The 26,439-nt window shown below is 52.1% G+C and overlaps 1 protein-coding gene across 1 annotated transcript in view; it reads left to right on the top strand.

Annotated features, from left to right (window-relative positions):
• The window catches only part of Slc9a8 (solute carrier family 9 member A8), a 75,841-nt gene extending 51,224 nt beyond the window's left edge, over positions 1 to 24,617 (top strand). Inside the window, exons 10-16 of the mRNA XM_076851960.2 lie at positions 935 to 1,040; positions 8,382 to 8,498; positions 10,878 to 10,960; positions 14,205 to 14,316; positions 17,125 to 17,345; positions 19,480 to 19,626; positions 20,670 to 24,617. Coding sequence (XP_076708075.1) covers positions 935 to 1,040; positions 8,382 to 8,498; positions 10,878 to 10,960; positions 14,205 to 14,316; positions 17,125 to 17,345; positions 19,480 to 19,626; positions 20,670 to 20,777 — 894 coding nt within the window. The 3' untranslated portion in view covers positions 20,778 to 24,617. The remainder of the gene's footprint in view (positions 1 to 934; positions 1,041 to 8,381; positions 8,499 to 10,877; positions 10,961 to 14,204; positions 14,317 to 17,124; positions 17,346 to 19,479; positions 19,627 to 20,669) is intronic.
• The last annotated feature ends 1,822 nt before the right edge of the window (positions 24,618 to 26,439 follow it).

Genomic DNA, 26,439 nt, shown 5'->3' with positions numbered 1-26,439 from the left:
CAGAGCAGAAAAGAGGCCTGTCAAGGCAAAGGCGCCTCAATTGCCATTGAAAATCCATCATGTTTAAAATATGAGCCGGCACCAGACCATTCTGCACGCGCCGAGCCGCCAGCCCGGACGTGGCCACCTGGCCCTCTTCCACAAGCAGTTTGTTTCACAGATGGCCGGAAGACTCTTGCCTGGAGTGTTTTCCTGCCACTCTGTTGAATTTTCCCATCGGCTCTTCTGTCCAGAAGCCTAAAGCTCTCAGGCGGCTGACAGCTTTTCATATTGTACCAATAAACAGAATGGGCAGGAGAGCGAGCCTTCCTGTTCAGCGTTTCCCCCACGCTGAGCTTCTTCTCTGCAGAGCATGTGCGTAGTGAGGCAGAGTGATGGGTCCCTGAGCTCCGTCTAGGCCCGTGAGCAGCATGTGAGTGGGCACTGACTCCCTCCTTACACAAGACTGTGGTATAGAAGTGTGCAGGGACGGGGACACTGTCCTTCAACTGGGCCTTGAGTCCCTGGAAACAGTCACCCATTGACGGTCCCATCTGAGTCCTCCTAGGAGGTGGGAAGGTGGCCTAGCATTGTGGCCTGTCCTCTGTGTGTCTGCAGCCCAGACTTTGTCCGTCACCACATCTCCAGTCCTCTAAGTCAGCATTTTTTAAGGAGTTGACTTGAGTTGATTTGAATTTTCCCCTATTTATCATAGGAATTTGTACTTTTTAGTGTTTTATTAGTTTCCCTTTTTTATAACAATAGTCTCTGCAAATAAATTTTCCACAAGCCCCGTGGAGTAGGAAACATCCATGATGATTAGTTTGCCGTTGGAACCCTTGGGATGCTCAAGTCTTTCATTTCCTCTGTCTACTTCATACATTTGGAAAGCTGCAGTTCTGTGACTTCTCTATCAAGAGCCCCTGGTTCGTTTTCCTTGACGATTGCCATTTACGTGCTAAAGCATATTGACTTGAGGAAAACGCCTTCCTTGGAGTTTGGCATGATGATCATTTTTGCCTATCTGCCTTATGGGCTTGCAGAAGGAATCTCACTCTCAGGTAAGTGACAGACCCTAGAAATACTATGGCAATGGCTTATTGTCCTTCTGTCGAAAAGTTTTTCACTTGGGTCACTCTCCATCATGAGAGGCAGAGTCAACTCAGAAGAGATTAAGGCTTAAAGAGGGTTCATGGGTGCCTAGAGATTCAGGCCTGACCATCTCCAGGGCGCAGCCATTTGGGGTCTTTACCCACCTTCTTTCATTTAACCACCAGTCTTAGGAAGCTCCCTTATAGGTAGGTGGCTGTGGGAGGGAGGTACTGTGAGGATCCCTGTTATACTGATGAGAAACCCAAATTGAGAGAAATGAAATATGCTGCCTGAAGTCAGAGCTGAAATTGGCAGAGTAGTGATGCATAATAGTTGACTTGATTCAAGAACCCATGCTTCTCTAACCTGGTCCCTCCAAAACAGGTCATTGTGAAACCACATACCAAGGGCTGTTCAGAGGACAAGAAAGTGTGACGTGATGCTATCACGGTGGGGTGCATTGGACACAATGAACCTGTATTCAGGGTTCCATTTTGTTTTGTCTTTTGAGATGAGGTCTCACTGTGTTCCCCAGACTGGCTTTGAAGGCAGCATCCTGCCTCAGCTTCTCAGGTATCTGGGACTACAGGTGTGCTCCACCATGCCCCAGCTTGTGTTCACTTTTTGAATTTTCCACAAGCCCCGTGGAGTAGGCTCTAGGAAGCTAAGTCATCAGCTCAGAGAAGCACAGGCAGTAAGTGGTGGCCCTGAGCTTCAAATGCCCTTTCCCTGCACCCAGGGGAGGAGGGTGTGTAGTTCCCAGCAGTGGAGATGGCTCTGGGATGGGATTCTAGAAGCCCTGCTCCCAGCTGCAGGAGGAGTGGCCCCTCACAGGGTAGTGCTGCTGGAGCCCTCCCCCTCGCATCAGGCATGCAGGGCAGGCCTTCCTCGGAGGGGGGGGAGGTGAGAGCCTGTGTCCGCTGCAAGTTTTTAGGGTGCTGGCCTAGAGATGGAGGCTGTCCTGGCACCTGGAGCCTGGCTCCCGCTTCCCCTGTGTGAGGGACAGCTGAACAGTGGAGAGGGAGGGTCTGCCGTGACCCCACCCTGCAGGCCCTTCAGAGGCCTTGTTCTGGAAGGAGCCCCCGCTGTGGGGGCTGGCTAGCTCTCCCACAGAGAGGCTTTTCTTTTCTGTTCTTTCTTGTTTTATTTTAAATCTTGGTCCAGGTTTGACTTACCTGTAATAAATGTACCTATTCTAAGTATACATTCTGTGAATGTTGACAACCATATGCAGTCACATTGCCACCACAGTCAACGTGGAATGTTCCATCTCCCCACAGGGTTCCCTGGTGCCCTCTGGCTGTCCAAGCCTGGCACTCCCTGACCTCCTGGTCACTGGAGCTCCGCCTTCTCCTCATGATGGTGTCTTTGGTCTCAGGACTCATTTCCTTCGCTTGTGCTGTTCCTGAGAAGTGTGTGTGTTCTCACACATCAGTAACTTAAACGCTTCTTGGCACCACAGTCTGCTGGCCATTCACCATTTGAAGGACATTTGGGTCTTTCTACCTTTGGGACTATGAACGTGTGGGAATGTTTTTATTTATCTTGGGTTAAATACCAGGAGGAAGGTGGGTCATATGGTAAATATATATTTTGCTTTGTTAGAAACCTGCCAAGTGTTTTTCAAAGTGCTGTATCATGTCACGTTCCCACCAGGATGTGACAGAGTCCAGTTCCTTGATGACTCTTATTTTAACTTTTAAAAAGCTTATCCCTCCCAGGAGGGGCATGGCCATTGGGTTTGGATGTGCCTGGGTGTGGTTCTCTGGGGATTCTGCTGGGAAGCCCCCTGGAGATTTTTGGGTTGATAGTTTAGGTGTGTATAGCCTTCATTGAATTGGTGATTTCTTTACCTATTTCTTCAGTTTTTCTTTTCTTCTCTCTGCCCCCTTGTTAGGACTCCAGTTATGACTGCATGTGTGCTACTGGCCCACAGTGTGCTCTTTTTTTTTTTTTTTTTTTTTTTTTTTTAGTGATACACATATTTAAATATAGAGATACTGTTTATATACACACACACACATATACATATGTGATATATTTTAGTTAGTTTCTACCAGTGTGTCTTCAAGTTCACTGATCTTCTGCCATTTGGGTATCTGTTAATCCTATTGTTTCTCATTTTAGCTATTGTGTTGTTTCATCTACAGAAGTTCTGGTTTTTTTTGTTGTTGTTGTTGTTTATTTTTTTGGTAGACACAATACCTTTCTTTCTTTCCTTTCTTTGTTTCCTTTCTTCTAAGAATTTAACCCAGTGCCTCACACATGCCAGGCAAGCGCTCTGCCACTGAGCCACTACCCCACCCCGTTTTTATATCTTTCATTTTTCTCTTATCATGCTCATTTTTTTCTCTGTATTCTTGAGCATATTTATAATAGGTATTTTAAAGTGCTTCTTTACTGATTCCTTCAATCTTTGTCAATTCTCGGTCTGTCCTATCACTTTGTTTGTGTTTTAGGTCATGTTTCCTATTCTTTGCTTGCTATTAATTTTCTATTGGAGGCTGGTCATTATGAACTCAAGTGTAAGATTTTACTGTCTTTCTTTATATGGTTCTGGACTTTTTTGTGTGTGTGGTGCTGGGGATTGAACCCACCCTGGGCTACACCCCCAGTCCTTTTGATTTTGAGGCAGGGTTGCCGGGGCTGGCTTTGAATTTGGAATCCTTCTACTTCAGCCTCCTGAGTCTCTGGAATCACATGCGCCATCACCCCTGGCCTGAGGTCGACTTAAACTTTGTTAGGACAGTTCCAGAGAAGCAGTGCTAACAACTAAAGCAATGCCCTGCTCAGTCCTTGGCCTCTTGTCCCATGTGCTGCGACATCACTGCTCTAGCTGGGGGCGAGGCAGACGGCTCTCAGGCCTCAGGGATTGCTGGGCCGACCTCTCAGTGGTCCTATCCTCAGCCTTGCGGAATCTCATCCTGGCAAAGGCTTCAGGGGATCTTATGGAAAATGGCAGAGCTTTTTCCGTGCAGCTACCCCAGCTCCAACCTCCCAGAACCTGCCGGGCTCTCCGTGGTGTTGCCCTCCTGGAGTCTCAGCTGGGAACTCCTCTTAAGTTCAGCCACCACACCTGGCTCCATCCTGGCTGTTAAGTACCTGGCACAGGGAGAACCCGTGGTGAGGTTTTTAATGGTGTGGGTGACCCGCCTTTTCCCTCTGCAGTCCATTGCCTGGAGGAGGAAGCAGCGGGGAAGGGCTGCTTTCCCTGGAGGCCTCTTGTGACCTCAGGGCTTTGTTGTCAGTCCTGAGTCAGTTCACCTGGATAACTGCTCCCACACTGCCAACTTGTCTTTTCTGAACTTTGGTGCTTACTGAACATTACCTGTGAGTCACTGCCCCGCCTACCTGTTTTTACCTCTGGTTCTCTAAATTATCCCCCTGCCATTAGCACTGAGTCCCTGTTGGGAAGATACATTTTATGCATCCATTTAGGGAGTGTTTTTCTTATCTTCTGTCCAAGAGGCACTGTTTTCTGATCAGAGGGAAGTGGTTTCTCGGGAGTTGCTAGTTGCTGCAGGTGCCGCTGGACAGCAGCACAGGCCAGGAACATACCGTCAGCCCCAGGGAGGGCACTGCTCTCCTGCACTTTGCCTTTGGGCTGTGGTCATCAGGGTCTTCAGAGAGAGGTTGGATGGAGCCTCCAGATCACTCTGTGAGAGTGAAGATTCTCACTATGGAATACCGTGCAGCCACTTACTAAGTGCTGGTCCGTTTGCACTGCCGTGGAAGGAACTCCAAGACGCATTGTGTCTCTGCTGAGTTTGGTTTTGGTACTAGAGATTTAACTCAGGCACTAGCTGAGGCTGCCTTTGAACTTGCCATCCTCCTGCTTCCTCCCCAGTCGCTGGGATTGCAGGCGTGTGCTACTATGCGCGGCCTGCTGGCTACCTACTTTCTTAAATGATTTTGCCCTTCTTCTTCTTCTTCTTTTTTTTTTTTTTATACTGGGAATTGGACTCAAGTACACCACTGAGCCACGTCTCCAGCCCTTTTTATTTTTCATTTTGAGACAGGGTCTCACTAAGTTGCTTAGGACCTCGCTAAGTTGCTGAGTGATCCTCCTGCCTCAGCCTCGTGAGCCACAGCACCTAGCTGATTTTGCCTTCTTAAAGAGGTAAATGTGGGGCTGGGGCTCAGCGGTAGAGCACTAGCCTGGCACGTGTAAGGCGCTGGGTTCGAGCCTCGGCGCCACATAAAAATAAATAAATTAATTAAATAAAGGTTTAAATAAAGAGGTAAATGTGTCAGGATTTCTTTCTTATAGTATTTTTTTAAATAGCCATGGCATTTATCTCACTTATAAGAGTGAGCTTAGGTCACCCTGTTCCCCTGTGGTGTTTTTCCAGCCTGTACAGGTGGCAGCTGCAATGGATGGGGTGGTCTGGGTGGTGGTGGGACCCCTTTGCATAGGGAGGGATCATGGGGAGACACCTGAGCTGTCCCTTGGGCTCTGGAGCCCACTGCTGGCCCAAACTCTTTCCTGTAGCCCAGAACTTGACATATGCCCCACCTGGCACTGCCCTGGGTGAGGCACTCTTCCCCGTGGGTGGCCCGTTTCCAACATCAGTAGGTCAAGCACACAGGCACAGCATCGTCCGGACTCACTTCCCAGACTGGGTTTGTTTATTCATACAGGGAATTTTTAAAGATTTGAATCAGTTGCTGTCTTTAAAAGTTGGGAAATACCCATGAGCAGCAGATTCCCGGCATCTAAAAACACCAGCAGGAAGATTGGCCCACTCCAGGCCGCCAACCCTCCAGGCTGCAAGCCCTTGGTAAAGAGGCCTGTCTGCTGGGCGTGATGGCGCAGGCCTGTAATCTCAGAAACTCAGGAGGCTGAGGCAGAAGGATTGCAAGTTTGAAACCAACCTCAGCAACTTAGCAAGGCCCTACGTAATCAGTGAGATCCTGTCTCAAAACATTAAAGGAGTGGGGCTGGGGATGTGGTGGTTCAGTTTTTAAGTGACCCTGGGTTTCATCCTCAGTACCAGAAAAACGAGTGTCTTCTGTGACCACCCTCCCACGGTCCACCTCCATCCTGCTAATTTTTTTAAAATTTTTTTTGTTTTAGGGGGACACAGTATCTTTATTTTTATGGCTGCTGAGGATCGACCCCAGTGCCTCATGCATGCTAGGCGAGCGCTCTACCACTCAGCCCCAGCCCCAGCCCCAGCCCCGTTGCTGACTCTTGATTCTTATTCTTTGTGTTGTTACTGGGGATTGAACCCAGGGGTGCTTACCACTGAGCCACATCCTCAGTTCTTTTTACTTTTTATTTTGAGATAGTCTCACTAAATTGCGTAGGCCCTCGGTAAATTGCTGAAGCTGGCCTCAAACTTGCGAACCTCTTACCTCAGCCTTCTGAGTTGGTGGGATTAGAGGCATTTGCCACCCGCCCAGCTTATTTGTATTTTCAGGATGGCCCCCAAGGAGTGTTGAGTAAACAGGCCAGCTAAACCCTTCTTTGCTGAGCCTATCCCCGTGAAGAACTCTGGGGCAGGATGGTCCTGGGGGTAAGAGTCTCATCAGGCTTCCATATGGGCTCTCCTAGTGGTCAGTCCCGAGAGAACTTCCACACTCTGTTGTCAGATCCGACTGCCCGCAGCCTTGGCTTTCTAGAATAGGTATTTGACGTCCACTCCTATGGCCGTGACAGCTTCTCTCTGTGGGTGGAATGACGATTGGGTGTGAGGTAACTTGTGTGGTGACTTCAGCATGGCTCGGGCTCCTCTTGGGTTGACTTTTACATCAAAGTAAGAAACACAAAGGCCTGACCTTGCCAGAGGATTGATGGTCCCTCTTGAAGTCAGCTGGTGGAAAGAGCCCTTTCAAAGCTGGGAGCCAGGATCTGTGAACATGGGACTGAGTGGCCGAGGGGCTGCCAGCGCTGCACCCGGCGCCCAGTCTTCCAGCTGAAGTGGGGTCCAGGCCACCCAGTGCTCCCTCCCTGCCCTTTCCACATGATGTTGCCTTTGTCTTATTGATTTGCTCTTGTGCCGGGGTTGGACCCACGGCCTTCCACCACTGAGCCACACCCCCCAGCCCATCCTTTGATGACCTCAGTGCCTGCATTTTCTGCAGGATCAGAGGGCTCAGCTGTCCCTCCCAGTATGGAACAGGACTTAGGGAGAGGAAAAGTGAACTTGAGAAGAACTGAAGTTTCTATTGGGCTCACTCTCTGTCCAGTAGAGCCATGATTCAGAGGGACGCTGAGCTCCAGGGAGCTCCTGCCCCGACAGGGCAGGTGAGGAGATCTGCCCTGGCTTCCTCCCCGGCTCTCAGGCCTCATGGGAAGTGTTTCTGGGCTCTTCCTGGAGGGAAGTGAAAGAGCAAAGGAATTTGCTGTTTCCTTAGAGAATGAGGGGACAAAGCGTCCCAGCCCCTCTCACACAGCCAGCAGGCACCTGGGCGATACAGAGAGCAGGGCTTGCCAGGTTTCTTTAGGGCGTTGTGCGTACACTCGGCTCAGCAGCTGGAACGTCTGCGACACAACCCTGTCGTCTTCACCCGTATAAATGGAAAGGTAGTTTAACTGACTTCTGCTTCTCCAGAAGGGCCCAAGTTGAGTTGAAACTTTTGTTATAAAATATGACTTGCAGTTTGTGTGTTTTGGCATCTTGTTCGATGGCTTTTTTAAATGCCAGCAACCTTACTTGACATGGAGACCCCTTTCCTGCTACCTGGGCAGGGGTGAGCTGAGAAGAGTCAGAGCCAAGTGCCTAGGAGGGGTGCAGGGCAGGGGACAGACTGGGCACTCAGAACCTGAGCAGCACAGGCCGTGGGCCATGGAGAGCTTTGAAGAAGAGACGTGTCACCTGCTTAAATACACATTTTCCTTCTTACATGATGGTTATGGGGAATTCAAAATTAAGGGGAAATAGTTAAAAAGCCCCCCGAAGCTGCCCCTTCTCCTTGTCCTCAGGTTCTCTGCCACCCGAGCTTCACCTGCCCCACACCCCTGGATGGCCGTGATGGTGCACACGTGGTGGGGGCCGGGACCGTGGGGCACTTTGCGTGGCCCGTGTTCCCTTGCCCCCTAGCAGTTCGGGTGGGTACTGTCGTCCCGGTGCCTGCGAGCAGACAAGCTGCAGGAAGGGAAGGCGCTCAGCCAGTGCCAGTGCCGAAGAGCCAGGGCCTCGGCTCCCCGCAGCCCTGGGAGGCCTCGGGATTATTTTTTTTTTCCTTTTTCCTAAAGCCCTCGTGCCCCGGGCTCTGGGGCTTGCAGGAGTGTGTCGCCTGACTTGGGCGCCCCGTGGCAGGTGCTGTTCTGCCGCTCATGTCTGTGCCCCTCTGTCCCTTTCCAGGCATCATGGCCATCCTGTTCTCGGGCATCGTGATGTCGCACTACACGCACCATAACCTCTCCCCGGTCACCCAGATCCTCATGCAGCAAACCCTCCGGACCGTGGCTTTCTTGTGCGGTAAGTCCTTCCTGGTGGCTGGCGCCAGGGCCCTCCAGCCCTGATGGGCTTCCTGTCCTGTGGTGGGAGTTGGTGGAGATTTCCCTGCAGCAGAAGCAGAACCTCCACCAGACACTGGGCTCCTTGCCTGTGCTGTCGCCCTGCTGTGCACCGCCAGGGCCAGCCTCGCTCCCGACAAGGGGAACATGCAATGTATTGAAGGGATGTGTCCAAAAACTTCTCCTTGGAAATGGTATTGAAGAGGGTCAGATGCCCAGAGCTGTATGGGAGAAGAGTTTGGGAAATCCTGGGTGAGCTGAGCAGGCTGTGAGCCGGGGCTTTTCAGCAGATGGGCATCTTGGGTTTCTAAGGGGGGACACTGTCCCAGCATTCCCAGGTTCGTCCAGGGGGCCCTTTATCCACGGGCCATCCTGAAGGATGCATTTGGGGCTGTCATGTGCTGGCTGAGCTGGGCTGGACCGTGAAGAGCTGTTTCAGTTTGAGCTCTCACTTGCCTCCTCCCTGGTTCATCCCAGGAGTGAAGGAGCCAGTCACACTGTCCCTTTACACCAGCCCTGAATTACTGTGCCCCAGCTGTCATCACCAGTATCCCCTGGCACTTCAGGGGCCTTGTCTCATTCTAAAGCAGTAGTTCCCTGTGGTGTTCCAGGAGGGAGGGCTGGCTATGCGGAGGCAAGGAGGCCCAGGTGAGGCCTGGTGGCCTTCTGCCAGGAATTGGCGCCAGCAGCCAGGCCTCTGTATCCCAGGGCCGGTGGGTATTTATTCCACAGTATCCTCTTCAAAAGCCAAGGCTAAAGATTCTGACTTCATCCTCACAATTGCAGGAACCTAGAACAAAACATCCATCAAATTCTATTTGGCACTTATCAATCAGATTGGCAACTTTTAAGCAAATTGGCAAGTTGGTGATATTCAGTTCTGGCAGGGTGAGTGGAAATCAAGCTGTGGGAGGGTCTTCCCTTGGAGAATCTTTTGCAGTTATCTGTCTGAATGTAAAAGGCACTTACTCTCTGGGCCAAGCAATTCAGTCTTCAGGAATCTAACCTGTGTGCAGGGGTGTGGTGTTGTAGCTTGTAATGTCAAATGGAACTTGTCTTAAGTATTCATCTGCAGAGGGTGGGTTAACTGTGATACACCCAGGACTAGAATTTAGACTGCCAGGGAAAAGGTAGATATGAATGTTCTAAATGTGCAGATTTGGAAAGATCACAAAAATGCTTAATAGATAAGAAAAAAACCTTCAAGTAGGATAAGGGTGAGTATATCATTCAGCTTGTGGACTCACTTTGAAAAGATACACATTTCAGGAGGCTGAGGCAGGAGGATTGCAAGTTTGAAACCAGCCCCAGCAACTTAGTGAAACCCTTTCTCAAATTAAAAAAAAAATTAAAAAATATATGGGGCTGCGGCTATGGCTCAGTGGTAGAGCGCTTGCCTAGCATGTGTGAGACACTGGGTTCGATTCTCAGCACCACATATAAATAAATGAATAAAATAAAGGTCTATATATCTAAAAAGTATATTTAAAAAAAAGAGAGAGATATACATTTGGCTGTGATGGAGCTCAGTGGTAGACAACTTGCCTGTCATGTGTGAGGTCCTGGATTTAATCCTCAGCATGCACCAAAAAAGAAAAGATTCACGTTTGAAGAAAAAACATTACTGCAATGCTTTTAAACAGTTTTAATGCTTTATGATGTTCAGCTATTTTAAAATATAGTCTGTGTCTCCCTGGTTAATCGGCAGTTCTGGAGGTCATCAGAGTTTAAGCAGGGTGCCCAGAAATTTATAAAGTGCTTTTTCTTAAGACAAGTGACTGCTGGCCCACAGGAAGTCGGGGCTCCTTTGCTCTGTGGAGCAAAGCCCAGAGCTGGAAGGGGATCTCTTCCTGAAGTCGTGTTGGGCTCGGGCTGCTCTCTAACCTGCAGCAGCAGTCAGTATGTTCATTCTGTCACTTGACTGTGGCACTGACGGGGAAGTTAACCAAAAGCCCTTTCATGCTTGTCATCTGGCGCCTGCAGCCTTTTGCTCTGAACTCTTGCCACTTGGCTGCTATCAGGACCCTTGCTAAGAACAGTGCTGAGCACATGGGCAGATTCAGTTTATCATCTTCCCCGGGTGGGATGGTGTTTATTTAAGTTCATATTTGACAGTTAACTCATTACTTTGGGAAATCCTGGAGAACAGCCCATGTAGCTAGTGTGACAGAAAAGAAAGAATCCAAGCACAGTTTGACCAAAATATTGGTTGCAGTATTTTCCAGAAAATGAAAAAAAATGCCTTATTGACTCATGACTTCTGCATGTTTGCTTAATAGTTTTGCACTGTATTGGAAGAAAATAGTTGGGGCTGAATAATCCATTCTTTGGTTTGTTTCAGAAACATGTGTGTTTGCATTTCTTGGCCTGTCCATTTTTAGTTTCCCTCACAAGTTTGAAATTTCCTTTGTCATCTGGTGCATAGTAAGTATTTTCCTTGTTTTTTTTTTTTTAATTTAAATACTTATTTGTAGATCAATAACATATTCTGGATTCATTTATGTAACTGTTAACTGTTCAGAGTCAACAGCTACATAGACTCACTTCTGTTTTAAAGTCTCTTTTGTTAAAAATCATATACAAGGGGGACAGGGTGGGGGTGGGGGGATTGAAATTAAGTGACTGAATAACCCTGGAAAAGGACTTATTCATAGTTTTTAATTTTCAGTGCACTTGAATGTTACGGTCTCTTCTAAGAAGAACAAACTCATATATATTTTTTTTCTTTCTTCTTTTTTTTTGTTGTGCTGGGGATTGAACCCAGGGCCTTATGCATGCAAGGCAAGCACTCTACCAACTGAGCTATATCCCCAATTTTATGTTAGGTGATAAAAGCAGACTTCAAAATTGATTATGCAACCAGTTATAACCATGTATGTAAGAAAATACTGATGGGGCTGGGGCTGTGGCTCAGTGGTGGAGTGCTTGCCTAGCATGTGGGAGACACTGGGTTTGATTCTCAGCACCACATATAAATAAATGAATAAAATAAAAATCCATTAACATCTTTTAAAAAAATTTTTAAAAACTCTCATAGTACATTTTTTTAAAAAAAGAAAATACTGACAAATGTTCACAGCAGTTGTTAAAATGGGGATGATTTTTTTCTTTGACCTTTTTCTGGAAAATTTATAATGGATTATACTGCCTTCTTACTGCAGTTTTTTTTTTTTTTTTTTTTTTCCCCCAAATGTGCCTATTTATAAGCATGACCTTAGATAGTGGTTAAAGTAAAGATTACCAGACCCTGGGTGACTTCCTCAGAATCACCCAGGGGAGTTACCCAGGTGATGCTTATGACATGGAAACAGGGTTATATTTGGGCTGAGGGTGGCAGTAAAACAATTAAAATATATCTTTAAGAAAGAAGAGAGAGGCTGGGCCCAGTGCTGCACATTCCTGTAATCCTAGTGACTCATGAAGCTCAAGCAGGAAGAATGCAAGTTCAAGGCCAGCCTCAGCAACATGGCAAGACCCTGTCTCAAAATAAAAAATAAAACAGGGCTGGGCACATGGCTCAGTGGTAAAGCACCCCGGGTTCAAATAAATAAGGAAAAGGGAAATGTAATCATCTACAGCAGAATGGAATCCTTTTTGGGACTGGGAGGGAAAATAAATGTTTAGCATTTGAAAGAAAGGTCCAGCCCCCTCAAGCATCTGATTCAGGCGACAGCAGAGACCGCTAGCATTTGGGCATCTGGCCAAACACCTCCAGGTCCTTGCCTGCGTTTCTCCATTGGTCTCTGTGTCTCCAGTTCGGGCTCATCCCTCAGCCCAAGGCCCAATAGCTGATCTATACTCTTAATTCCTAATTTAATCTTTTTGGGTCCCTCATTAATTTCAAGCATTTACAAGACACTCCTTCCTGTAGGAGTGTGGCATAATTGTTTTTTGTTAATGTTTATTGCCAGTTCCACTTAAAACCCAGCTATTAGGAAGCAGACTTTATTAAAGCACTTTTACCTACCAAGTGCAAACTGGTAAGGACCGCCTGCTTGGCACCCAGGAGAGCCATGGAGGATATAAGGAACCCTATGGAAAGATGTCCTCCCTGCCATCTGGGTTCTTCTCTCTGCCTTTCACTTGGCCAGAGCTTGTTGCTGTTTGTCAGTTGTCTGTCCTCCAAACTCAGGTTTCAGGACAAGAGAACAGCAGCAAAAGCCTTTTACAGAAAGTACAATGGCCGTTACTGTCGTCCTTGGTCAAGGGCCACCTTTGGTTAAACCTGAAACAAAGTGTAGGAGCTGAGATTGGATGTTACGGTGAACCTGGGAGGTAACTGTCCTAGCCATGGCTGGAAGGAACATGGGAGAACACCCAAGGCAGTGGCTCAGTCCCCGCAAACACCGGGCACAGGCTGGCCCTGTGGCTAGCAGAGCCCCTGTTTTGTTAAGGTGGTGATAGTTCCACACTCACACCCAGCTCAGTGGTCTAGACTGTGGGCTTTGGGGTCCGACCAGGTTCACACCTTGGATCTACCTCCTCCTGCCCAGTCAGCTTCACCCAGTTCCTTGGCTTGCCTCGGTTTGCTAGTCTGTAAAATGGAGGTAGCACCCACTCCATAACACTGCTGCAAGATTCAAATACAGGCAGATAGGACGCATGTGAAATGTTTAGCACAGTCCCTGGCACTGGACCGCTGGATAATTGGGAGCAGTCCTTGTTAACTTGACCCTCAGAGGCGTACCAATCAAAGCACACTCAGGTCATGTTTGTTAAGAGAAATAAACTAAATAGGATTAAAATACGTTCATGTGGAGGCTGGGGTTGGCAAGATTCAAGCTTTACATAAAGCTATATTTTTGGTTTTTACCTTCTTTTTGCAGTACTGGGGAACGGGGCCTTGCTAAGTAACGCTCTGCCACTGAGCCCACCCCATACAGCTATTTTTTTTTTAAATATATATATTTTTTAAGTGTAGATGGACACAACACAATGCCTTTATTTTTATGTGGTGCTGGGGATCGAACCTGGGTCCCACCTGTGCTAGGCGAGCGCTCTACTGCTGAGCCACAATCCCAGCCCCATAAAACTATTTTTCGTTAAGACTAAATGCCTTTGGAGATGGTGGGAACTAAAAGCCATAGCAATGGGCTAGGCCGAGTGTGGCCTCCTTGTAGAATGTTTTCTTTCTGCTCAGAGAAAAATGCCCAGGTAGGCCTTCTCAGTCCTTCCCTCCTTGTCCTGAGGAGCGTGGTCCCTGTGGGTGAGGTAGAAACACCTGGTTTACCCCTCCAGAGTTTGTCCCGTGGGGAGGATTAGCGCAGACCTGTCCCATGGTGGCCACCTTCAGAGGCAGATTGCCCTGAAGTTGCATTCTGGATGTTTCTGCAAGGCCTTTGGATTCTGTTCTGATGTCATTACCAGAACCCTCATTGACACTTATTGGACCTTTCTTTGGACTTTGGAACCAGGCGGATGTGATGCTGTGCGCCTGTGATCCCAGAGAAAACGGAGCCACAGGCGTCATCCAGGCCTACGTCTCTAGCCACCCACTGCTGGCTCTGCCTGGTGTCGTACCATTCACACCTTTCACGGCTGAGGGGGGCTGGCTGAGGGGGGCTGGTGCGTGGTGACAGGTGTGTTACAGGTCTGCGTTGACTTGGGCAAACTGGGACCTGAAGAAGCTGACGTGTCCCTCCGGGACTTGGCTCTCTGCTGTTAACAGGTGCTCGTGCTGTTTGGCAGAGCGGTCAACATTTTCCCGCTTTCCTACCTCCTGAACTTCTTCCGCGATCACAAGATCACCCCAAAGATGATGTTCATCATGTGGTTTAGCGGTAAGTCAAATCTTGAGTAAATGGATGAAAAGTTTTTATAATAAAGGTGCACACCAGCTGGGGAGAACCTGAAGCCACCTGCTAGAAACCCTGAAAACCAACGTGCCTCATAAGCCAAAATTAATAAAAGCTCCCATTTGGCCAGGTGCCGTGGCTCTCACGTGTAATCCCAGCAGCTGGGGAGGCTGAGACAGGAGGATCACAAGTTCAAAGCCAGCCTCAGCAAAGGGGAGGCGCTAAACAACTCAGTGAGACCCTGTCTCTGATAAAAAATAGAAAATAGGACTGATATGGCTTAGTGGTCAAGTACCCCTGAGCTCATTCCCTGGTACCCGCCCCCAAAAAACTCCCATTTAACGGCCTCTACTGTAAGCCAGGCCCCTACCAGATGCGACCTGGCCACAGTAGCCTGAGATCTGGGGGACAGAGGGCATGCTTGGGATCCTGTGACCATAGGAGACAGAGCCAGGGTGTGCCCTTCCTTTGTCCACCCCTCTCCTGGACAGGCCAGTGAGCCCAGGGGTGACCAGGCCAATTCTGGTTTTCTAGGCTGAAGTCATAATGGCTCAAAATAAAAGAGGTAGAAGTTAAAATTCTCACGGACCACGTGGTGATTCTCTGTCTTCCAGGGCTGGGGTGGGGCCCAGGCCTAGCACATGCGGGCAAGGCTCTGCCACCAGCCACGCCAGCCCTGCGTGCTAATGCTGGGTATTTCTTCCTTCAGTCACAAAGTTCTGACACTCTCATTCAGAGTCTCAGCTGCCATTCCATCATGTTTCTCTACTTCCTCAAGGATGGAAATGACTCCATAAATCTTTGGCTCCTAGAGAACCGGATCCTCAGCCATCTTTAAATTTATTTTTGAACAACACATAGAGTTCTCTGTGCTTTCGTGTTTAAATATTATAATTGAAACGTTTCCATGTGAGTTGGATACAGCAACATGCTTTATAATGTTCTCTCTGGCGGCACAAATGGAAATTTGTCTCAGATTTCTCTTTTTTCAAAAAACGTGTGTGTGTGTGTATGTGTGTGTGTACACGCATGGACTCATATACAACGAGAGAAGCTCAATTTTTTCTTAATTTTTATTTTTTTTAGTGGGACACAATACCTTTATTTTATTTATTTTTATGTGGTGCTGAGGATCGAACCCATTGGCCACCCCTGCCAGGCGAGCGCTCTGCCACTGAGCCCTGGCCCCAGCCCCGTTTTTTTCTTAATCCTTTTTGCCAATGAAGAAAAACTCTTTTCGTGAACATACTTTATATACAAAGATATGGAAAATTGTGCTTTATATGTGTAATAAGAATTGCAATGCAAAAAAGAAAAAAGAAAAACTCTTTGGAGTAGTCGATCCCAGGTCATGAAAATCTCCCAAGAAAATCTAAGAACTGTGTCAGGTAGTTCACAAAGCCACGGGGGCTCCATATTTGGGAGTGAGGGCAGGAGGACAGCTGCTGCAGAGCCGCGTGTTGGGGGTGAGCCACTGGCCTCTGATAGCCCTTCTCCATGATTTCTGAGTCTTTCTGGATCCTCTTTGAGGACTTTGCCTCTCTGGCTCCGCCCATGCCCATTTCAGCCTCTTCTCTTTCCCAGGCTTCAGCTCAGTCCCATCCCTGTCCCCTCTTCCACCATGGCCACCTGGGACAGGCCACCCTCACTCACTGTCTCCCCTTCTTCATCTCCTGTCCAGCACCCCGGAACTGGCCTTACCTGGTCACCGGTGCTACCTGCAGCCGACCTGCTGGGCCCAGTCAGCCCTCACCCTAGCCACCTTCTGGTTTTAGGCTCCCTCTGCTGCCCACACTCCCGGAGGCCCCTTGCCCTCTCCCCTGTGGGGTCTCCTCAGGCTCCCGCGGGCACCACCTCAGGACAGCCCAGCCCTGCTGTGCTCGAGGTCATCATTCCCTGGGGAGCTCGGGGTTCATCGGGCTCCCCTGAGCAGACCTTGCCGAGTGCCTCCCTGGATGTCGTGGGGCCAGCATGGCCTCACTGAGACAGGTCTAGGGCCGTTAGGCTCGCAGCGCTGGCTGGGCAGCAGGGGAAGCACATCCCTTGGCTTCATCCTTTGGCTCTGGACCCTGCCTGTGTCCCTCACCACCCGCTGCCCCATCCTGGACCTGGGTGGGCCCTGCGCTGTCTCTGCCCCGCCCTCCCTCTGCGCACTCAGCATCTCCTGCGTCCCAGCCACTCTGGAAGCTCCCAAGGGCAGGGCCAGGGCCACCTGTGATTGGCTGTGGGGTACCAGAGTGGCCAGAAGTTTCTGACTGAGTGAAGGGCTGTCTCCTGCTCAGTCCACACCCTTGTCACTCCCCAGGAGCCTGTCACCACCACCAGGCAGCCAGAGCCCTGCCAGCGCTGCCGGGGGCTCAGCACAGGCAGCCTCCTCAGAATCAGGGGGCACCTCCCGACTGCAGCCTGTGCTGCTGCTGTTCATGGTGGCCCGGGGTGGGACAACTATGCTCTGTCCTGGCTCCTCAGTGTGTGCTGGAGCACACTGGAGACTGCTGTGCACAAAGCCCTAGGCCTGGGACGCCCGGGAGCGCTTGGCCCACAGCAGCCAGCATGACTCACAGGCCTGGTGGCCTCCCTGCACCGGCACCTGTGCCTTGCAGCCTAGCGGGTCGGTCGCCTCACCACATGTCTGGCCACTCTGGTACCCCACAGCCAATCACAGGTGGCCCTGCTGCAAGGCACAGGTGGAGCGAGTGGAGGAGCACCACCCCGTCCCCACTCCTCTGCGGCCTGCGTGGGCTGTGGTGCAGGCAACCTGGGCCGTGCCCCTGACCACCCTGCTGCCCCCAGGCCTGCGGGGGGCCATCCCTTACGCCCTGAGCTTGCACCTGGACCTGGAGCCCATGGAGAAGCGGCAGCTGATCGGCACCACCACCATCGTCATCGTGCTCTTCACCATCCTGCTGCTGGGCGGCAGCACCATGCCCCTCATCCGCCTCATGGACATCGAGGACGCCAAGGCGCGCCGCAGGAGCAAGAAGGACGTCAACCTCAGCAAGACAGAGAAGATGGTCAGTGCCGGCCACCGGGCGGGGCGGGGGCAGGCGTGCTGGGGACCCGCTGGTCGCCGCTTGCTGCCAGAAGGCAGGGCGACAACCTGGCTTCTGGGTGCCCCGAATCTCCAAGATGCGCACGTGCACGCTCGCAATACACATGCACGCGCACGCATCGCGGAGCACAGTGCAGTCACTGTGCTGAGGAGGAACTGGAGTTCTGGAGCAAGGCACTTTGGGGTGGACAGGCTGTCCAGACTCGGGGTTTGATGAGGCCACGGAGGCCATGGGCAAGCTCTCGTACTACCCTCTGGGGCCTAGGGGGCATTCCTCCCCTGCTAGTAGCAGAGCCACCTCTCGGGACCCAGGGCTGGAAGGTTTCAAAATCATGTCATCTGCTGAAAACCTCCTGTTGGGGGCTGGAGGACAGGGAGGGCATGACTAGGACTGGAGGGGTCCAGGGCCCAGTCCAGCCGAGACTCCTGTTTCCCTGCCCACCTCTGCTTCCTGCAAGCCACCCTCCTGCCACCAGGCGGCCCTCTGGGCCAACAGCCCTGGTGCCTCCCTGCGGTGTCTTCACCCTCAGGCTGTGCAGAGGTGGGCCTGCTGACCTCCCTGCAGGCTCCTGCATCCCGCCCCCACCACATTTCAGGAAATGCATCTTTTTTTGGTTCCCTTATTTGAGGCCACTGGTAACCGGTCACAGAAATCTTTCCCTGTTGGTCTAACATGGAGGTCAGGCCTGGCTGGTCCTGGGTCTCGTCCCCACACTGGGCCTCAGCCAGGGCTGTGCCACTGGAAGGAAGCTTCCATGGCCGGGACAGGGCTCTGCAGGGCCTTTCGCATGCTCCCAGGCCTTTCTCCCCACCCACCAGCTTTCTTATTTGTCTTTAACAAAATCTCTCATGGGGGTCAGACATTTGCTTGAGTATCAGAATGGACGGCAGGGACGGCAGGCTCGTCACAAGGTTACTGGGCCTCACCACGAGGGTCTTAGAGGTCTAGAGGAGCCCCCCAAAATGGTCATTTTTTACAAGTTGCTGCTGCTGCCACCACTTGTGGAGAGCGAGCTGGCTGAGGGCCAGGAGGGGTCCTCGGGGGACTGCTGCGGGGCCTCTCTCGGGTGCAGGCATGTGCCTGTCTCGGGCCATCCTGAGTACCTGCAGGAAGCAGATGCTCTCCTGGTCCCCATTTTGCCAATGGGAATGCTGAGGCACAGGAGAGTCCCACTCACCCAGCTGGGGTCCCACAGCTCCCACAATCTAAGCTCAAAGTCACCACTTTCTCTCTTTTTTTTTAATGTTTATTTTGAGTGGTAGTTGGACACAATACCTGTATTTTTTATTATATTTATGTGGTGCTGAGGATCGAATCCAGTGCCTTGCACATGCTAAGCGAGCGCTGTACCGCTGAGCCCCAGCCCCAGCCCTCGAAATCACCACTTTCTACATTGGTGGTCCTCACAGTGGGGTCCTAGACCAGCAGCATCACTGGGCACTTAGACCTGCACATTCTCGGGCCTCACCCTAGACTTACTGAGACAGAAACTGCGGTTCCTGCCCAGTGTTTCGGGGTTTAATAAGCCCTCCAGATGATGCTGATGTGGGCCAGAGCATGGGAACCGCTGCTCCACAGCGTCCGAAGGCACTTCCTTCGCCCCACTCCCGAGCACACGCCAGCAGGCCTGATGGAGGCTTCCTCCGGCAGAGCAGAAACTCCTGCATCCCAGTGCTGCTGGCCTTTGGGCCTCCTGGCCAAGGGTGGGGCTGTTGGTGAGGCTTTGGGGAGCGCAGGAAGACGCACAGTGCCTGAGACCTAGGTCCTCACTTCCGGAGCCGCTCCTTTCTTCACCCCTCTCTGGAGCTGTTCTCCCCCCTCCCCTGCTCTGACTTGATTGGCAGAAGCTGCCAATCAAGAAGTGGCCCCAGAGCCTCTGACTTGACTGTGCCAGGAGGTGTCCCTGGCATCCATGATGTTCTTAGATACTGTTGTACCTCCCGTGGGCTCCCAGGAGGCTGTTTGTACCTACATTCACCCTGCCTGGATGTGAGGCACTTCGGGGACACTGGTGACCTGGGGCAGAAGCCTCTAGGTAGTGGTGTGGGGCTTCCAGTTAGTGCCCGCTGACGCATCCGGCTGCCTCGTCCCCCAGGGCAACACCATCGAGTCCGAGCACCTGTCGGAGCTCACCGAGGAGGAGTACGAGGCCCACTACATCCGGCGGCAGGACCTCAAGGGCTTCATGTGGCTGGACGCCAAGTACCTGAACCCCTTCTTCACACGGAGGCTGACACAAGAGGTGGGACCTTGCCTCCCCTCAGGAGGGCTGGCCGAGGGCTGGGGGAGGGAGTGTTGCGAGCGCGCCTCCCGGGCTGGGTGTAGGTGCAGCGGCAGCTGCTGTTTCCCTGGGCTGCGGATTTGCTCTTCACTTGGTAACAGCCTGTTCACGTGTTTGGTTCTCCTGGTTGGTGGCTCCGGGCCTTGATCAGCTGTTGAAGCTGTGCTAATCAGGCAGGCCAGGGCCTCAGGAGCCATGGTGCACTGCTAGGCGGTGTGGACGCCCCTGCGCTGGGGCTGGGGCTCTTCCAGCCACCCAGCACCTTCTGCTGCTCAGGCCGTGGTGCCAGCTGTCAGCACATGAGCACGAAGTAGGGGCCATGCTGCAGCACCACCGTCCACCCCAGCCATCTGCAGGAGGCAGCCATGGTCTCCCTGACATCGAGGAAACTGAGGCCCCTGCTCCAGCCCAGGAGACCACAGAGCCAGCATGGGGATAACTCTAAAGGCTGCAGGGGTTTGGGGGGTTTTTTGTTTGTTTTTTGGGGGGTGCTGGGAATTAAACCCAGGGGTGCTCTACTGCTGAGCTCCATCTTTGGTCATTTTTCTTTTGGGGAGTTGGTGGGGTCACTGGGGATTGAACTCAGGGGTACTCGATCATAGAGCCACATCCCCACCCTACTTTGTGTTTTATTTAAAGAGACAGGGTCTCACTGAGTTGCTTAGTGCCTCCCTTTTAATCTTCTAAAAGCAAGAGGTTTGAACCCACGATCCTCCTGCCTCAGCCTCCTGAGCTGCTGGGATTACAGGCATGAGCCACCACGCCCAGCTTTATTTTTCATTTTGAGCCAAGGTCTCACTAAGTTGCTGAAAGGGGCAGAGGTGCCACATTTTTATCCTCACACCATCTGCCTCCTCACCTCTTGTTTCTCAGGGGCCCCTCCTGGTGCCCCCAAAGCTGGCTGCTTAACACTCTGCCGTTGCCTGGTGCCTTGTCCTGCCCCCCCAAGCCCAGGGGAAGCCCCTCCTCCACACTGACCAGGCTCATCTCATCTCCCGCCGCAGGACCTCCATCATGGGCGCATCCAGATGAAGAGCCTCACCAACAAGTGGTATGAGGAGGTGCGCCAGGGCCCATCGGGCTCTGAGGACGACGAGCAGGAGCTGTTCTGACCAAGCTGGGTGCCGTGCCTTCTGGCAGACAGGGCCCAGGCAGGCCTTGCCACCCACAGACACCGAGCGTGGCCCTGGAAGTACTTGCACTTGGCAGCCTCTTCAGGGTGTCAGAAGGAGAGTGACGTGAGGCTGCCGAATCTTCTTAGCCCGCAATTTTCCAGGCCTTTGGAAACACTCATCTCCCCACTCCTCACTGAGCAGGGCCTCCACAGAGTGGAGTGGCTGCCGTCACAGGTAGTGCCTCCTCCTGCTTCTGCAGCCCCTGTGCAGCCCCTAAGGGAGCGGTTCCATCTGGACAGGGAAGCCCGAGCCAGGGCCTGCAGGGAGCGCTGAGCCTGGAGCCTGGGGGTCAGGATCTGAGTCACTCCCAAGCTGAGTCTGCTCCAGGGGCTGGTGAGGAGCAGAGTCGGAGGCAGCAGTGGTTCTGACCCTCAGGCTCAGAAAGCCAGAAACCTCACACCCCCTGAGAAGGAAAAACTGAGCGACCCTTTTTCTTTACCTCTGATTGGCACCTCACCGCCTGTCTTCCCGGGGCAGGCAGCTGCTGCCCTGCTTGGGGCATATCGTGAATGTTTACACTAGTGCCCGCCTTGAGGGCTGGGCCCTTCTTAGAGCCTGGTTGGAAGCTGCAGCCCTGGATCTCAGGCTGGGGCATTGGGCTCTTTTGTGGGGTCAGAGCGCCCCCTAGAGAGAAGCTGGAAAATGGTGTCTGCGGCCAGCCATGGCTGTCTTGATTCCGTTTCAGTTCATGCACTTTTACCAAGTCCAGGAGTCTGGTAACCTCCTGCTTTGGCCGGCATCCCATCTCCCTCGCTGGGTCCTGCTGCTCCGTTGTTCTCGTTCATCCAGTCCGAGGTCCTTTGCCAGCTGTATGTCCACCTGCCATTACCTGCTGCCATCTTCACTGCTATTTAGGGTTCTGTTCTCTTCAGTTCCCTACCATCTTGGTTTCTGTCCATCTCCCATGCTGGGGTGCCAGCTCCCCACCCAGAGGTACCGTCTCGGGCCCTGCCTCCCCTGCCGCCTCAGGGTGAAAAGCTGCCAGTCGTTTCCGTGTGACCCACACCCCATTCCCACCCACCTTTCGTGTAACTGCTCCACTACGCCCATCCACAGGCGTGGACAACGTTCCCCTATGGCTCCGGGTCCCAGCTAGAGTCGAGAGCAGAACCCTCAGGTGATTCAGTTCATCATGTGCATGTCCTTGGCTCTCAGTGGGACACTGTGGGCCCAGGTCTGTATGGGCCAGCATGCCTTGGACTGGTAGAAGGTGTATTTCCCTGTCTTGTGCCCCAGGCAGGGTGACTCTGGAGTCAGGAAGGACCTACCACAGACCCCCTAGGATTCTTGCCAGGCCCAGCCCTCACTGCTCACCTTGCCCAGAACTTGTCGCCGTCAGGCAGGAAGCCACGTTTGCTTTTATGCATGAGAAGTGAGTTTGTGCTTGATAGAGCTAAAGCGTGGTCTTCTCCTTCCTAGAGTCCCACACCTTGACCCCATAGTTCAAGTATCCCATTGCCTTGCATAATTTTGTTTTCCACTATTTCTTTGCTGTGGAAGAAGAGGTCAGAGAAGAAGGGAACCTTCGCCCTTGCCTGAGAATAGGCAGGGAGCTGAGACCAGATTGATCTCTTAGCCCAGCTCAGAGCTAATTTCTCTTCTCCCCTGAAATCCGGGGTCTGATATCAGAGATGAAGGTTGTTTTGCAAGCTCAGTAACTTGCCAAGATTTTCTTTTTTTAATCTTAAATTTATAGATGAAGCAATGAGACAGATGGAGTCTTCTCAGTTCAGACTATTGTCATCAGGTCCAGTGGCCCAGCCACATCATGCCTTGTCCTCCCACTTTTTGCTGAGACCTGAGAATGTCATGGTGGGGAGCATCTGTGGGGTTTGGTGGAAAGGCCACCAGGCTTTGCTGGTGGGGAGGGTGGGACCTTTCGCTGGGCGCTACCAGCCCTAGCCTGGGTCTCCTGTGAGTCTCATGTGCCCCCTGCTGGTAAGTGAGGGTTTAGCAGCCTGCAAGAGCAACCCAAGAGGTGGGGGTGACTGGCTTCGATTTGTAGTAAGCAGAAGGCCCTGGAGGTGTGATTTTCAGGTGGAGTATCACTTCAGGCTGTAAATAAACATAGAAGATATAAAAGGATCCAGTTTTGCTATACCTTCCCGCCTGCTTCAGATCTAGCCAAGAGATAGGACAGCTGTGGCTCAGAAGGTATTGCTTTAGAGTGAGGTAAGAGCCATGAGTGCCCCTGGGAATGCTGGCCCTGTAGCCAGTAAACCAAGATGTGCCACAGCAGGCCTGTGCCCCCGACATCCCACTTCCTGGAATAAATCGTACACTCAGTGCCACCTGTGGTTGTAGGACCTCTTGGAACAACCACATCCTGCAACTTGAGATTGGAGTCCTCAGGAGCTTTTCCTAAGTCCCCAGAGGTCAAGTCAGCTGTGGGCTGGACCAGGCTGGGGATGGCTCAGCCCATTGGTGCCCAGCCTCTCAGCCCAGGAGCAGAGCCGAAGCCCTCCAGTCCTCAGCCCAAGCCACCAGCCCTCTCACAATGGGGCTGTAGCAGGGCCCTGCCTGGCCCAGAACGTGGCAGCCCCAGTCAGCGCAGACGTCCTCTTTTGCTGTATATGCCTTTGTGTGCGGTGGACGCCAAGACGGGCGAGTGGAGGCCTCCTTGACACTGGCCAGATATCCCTATCCCTCAGCAAGACCTGGCCTTCTGAGTCTTGGTCCCGGATTCCATGGACCCATACCCCGGCAGAGCTCTCAGCAGGGTAGCTGTTACCAGGACCCCATTAGCTTCGCAGTCCAGGGTCTGGCAAAGCCCAGGTAGAGAGTTGCCCCCTAATTCCAGCTGGAGGATCTCACAGCTCTCTGCTGTGGGGTAGGATTTTAAAATACAAAATAGGGTCCCCTCCCCATTCCCTCCAAAATGCAGCCATGTGTTTCCCCTGCTGGTTGGAGCATCAGAAGCTGAATCTGAGATGTTCCCAACTCTGTAGCCAGAGTCATTAGGGTGTCCTCCCAGGACCCCACCTCCAGGGCCCAGGCCTAAGTACAGGCTCCCAGAGAATAAGGAGCTAGCTCCTTGCCGGTTCCTGCCGTTTCTCAAATGCATATTCATGGGCCACAAAGGAAGGACTTTCTAACCTGGCCTGCCCCATCCCATTTCCCCACCATCCCAGGCCTTACCCACGGTGTGGACTCCCAGCTCTGCAGGCAGGAGGCTGCTGGAGCCCCTCGGGGCTGTGGGGCTGGAAGGAAAAGTGTGCTTGGTGGCCAGAGGAAAGAAGCCACTTGCACATGACAGGGAGGGATGGTTGGGAGGCCCCAGCTTCCACCAGAGGCTCCAGTGCCCTCCGCTGCAGTTCCCACAAGGCCAGATCTATTCTCACAGCCAATAGGAGTCTTGTATTTTTTTTTCATATTTTCTCTAAAAATTAAGGTGTGTGTAATTAAGTTTGGGTTTTTTATTGTTGTTTATTTTTTCTTTAAGGACCCCAGGGAGGAAAAAACAAACAGGGAACACTGGGGCCAGGCACTGGGGGCCCTGGCCGCAGGGGGTGGTGGCTGCATTGGGAGGGGCGGCTGTGCTGCTGGGCCCCTGCTTGTCTCCCTGGACTGAGGATTCAGGATGGAAAAAGTCATGTCACTGGATATTTATTTAGAAATAAAAATGCTGCCGAATCCGAACGGGCTTCTGTGTCCGTGTTCACATGGCTTTGCACATACAGGTCCTGCACTCCTGGACTCACTCTGGTCACACAGCTTCTCTGGGCCAGCAGCGAACAGTCCCGTGAAGGGCAGTGCCTGGCAGCGGGGACTTGGCGTGACGAGGGCCGGGATTTGGTTCCTGCCTCTGCCCCCAGGAGAAATATGAGGCCGAGGTGGCCGCCTGGGCTTCTCACGGGTACAGGAGCCCATCTCCCAAGCTGGTGGCAGGGCCACCTAGGATGGCACCTGTGGTGGCCGTTGCCTGACAGTTAAGCAGATCGTCTCCACTGAGCCCACACAGCTGCAGAAGCTGCCTGTCCCGCTCCTGGGAGAGGAGGCAGTGGTGGTGGGTGGGCATGAATTGAGCTTGCACGTCTGTCCAGGGGCATCTGAAGCTTCTGTGAGAAGAGGTGCAAAAAAGAAAACGAAAACGAATCTAGAACGTGGCGCGAACCCGCTCCCTGTTCTGGCCCATCGGGGGCGAGGGCGGGGGCAGGCCTCATCTCTTCCAGGCCTGCACCGCATCCCGTCCCGCCACAGCCATGAAGGGGGAGAAGTCGCCCCAGAACACGACCTGGCCCGGGCTGCCCAGGTGCCACCAGCCACAGACGGGGTGTTGGGAGCAGCGATCCAAATTATAGTCCTTAAGCCAGCAACAGGAGCGCATCTGAGCTGGGAACTTGTGCAAAGGCCCAGGTGAGACTGCCCAGGTAGCTGTGGTGATGCCCTGTTCAGAAGAGGTCCCAGCCTGTCATGGGACTGTCACTTCTGACTCCAGTTCACAGGGGTGAAGAATTGTGAGCAGAGTCTGGTCACGTTGGGCTGCCCCCAACCGCGACCTTTGTCCTGCTTGTGTTGAAGAAACTTTCCCAAAGGCCCCTTTTGATGTTGAAACCTCGATGATAAACATGCTGGCCTGGCTCAGTTGTTCGTCCCTCACCAGGGGATGAGAGCCACCGGGCCCCAGCTTTCTCTCTAGGTGTGTCTGTCTGTCTTTTCTTCATCCCCCATCGCCCCTTGTCCCATTTCTGAACTAACAGCCATGCAGGTGGCAGCAGCAGGGGACCCAGTCAGGGACTGGGGGCTGCAGAAGGCCCACAAGGCCTCAGCCCCCTCCCCTCTGCCCACTGATGCTGGAGAGATCTGGGTCCGGAGAAGAACTGCAAGTGTGGTGACAGGTGGTGGCTGTCACGCCTCAGTGTAGGGAGACTGAAGTGACAGGACTGGGAATGGAAAGCAGGATTCGCCCAGGCAGCACTCCATGTTACGTAATGCCCCAGCCACACCCGAGGACAGCTGTCAACATAGCGGGGAGCAGTCAAGAGAAAAAGCCATTTCCTTAGAGCTCGGGGCCAAGGAAGGTCTGGAACAAAGCTGAGGACCCCCGTGGTCCCCACTCTCCACAGGGGAGCTAAATGTAAATTTCAGGAGTAGAATTTTGTGAACGTGCTTTGAGAAATACACATACTGGGTTAGAGGACATGGAGAAGACTTTGACCGTGACAAGAGGGGTCCTGCGAAGACGATTTGTATGTGAAAGATGTTTTTCATACTATAACCGGTGTTTTGTGTGTGCATTTACTCCTCATGACCATATGTGGAGTTGACAATGCTGAGTACTTTTTTTTTTGAAAAATCTAAAGTGCTTGATAAATGTTAAAAACAGAAGTAAAATATAACACAAGTAAAATATAAATGATTTGGAGGGGCAGTTACCACCCGCTGTGGAGTGGCGCTCACTGGGTGCTGGGCTGGGAGCACGGTGGCTTACGCGAGGTGGGGCAGAGCACTGTCCCGTGCCCGGGTTTGGTTTTACTTTGCTGTGTACATAGTGTATATAAAGAACACACGAGTCCTACTCTACATCTAGTTTTCTGGATGCTAAAAAGATTGCAAGTATATGACAAAAGTGGGATTCGTAAACATTCTGTTTACGAAT

This window comes from Callospermophilus lateralis, chromosome 3 (genome assembly GCF_048772815.1).
Source record: "Callospermophilus lateralis isolate mCalLat2 chromosome 3, mCalLat2.hap1, whole genome shotgun sequence".
Lineage (NCBI taxonomy): Eukaryota > Metazoa > Chordata > Mammalia > Rodentia > Sciuridae > Callospermophilus > Callospermophilus lateralis.
This window is presented reverse-complemented; position numbering and strand designations above follow the sequence as displayed.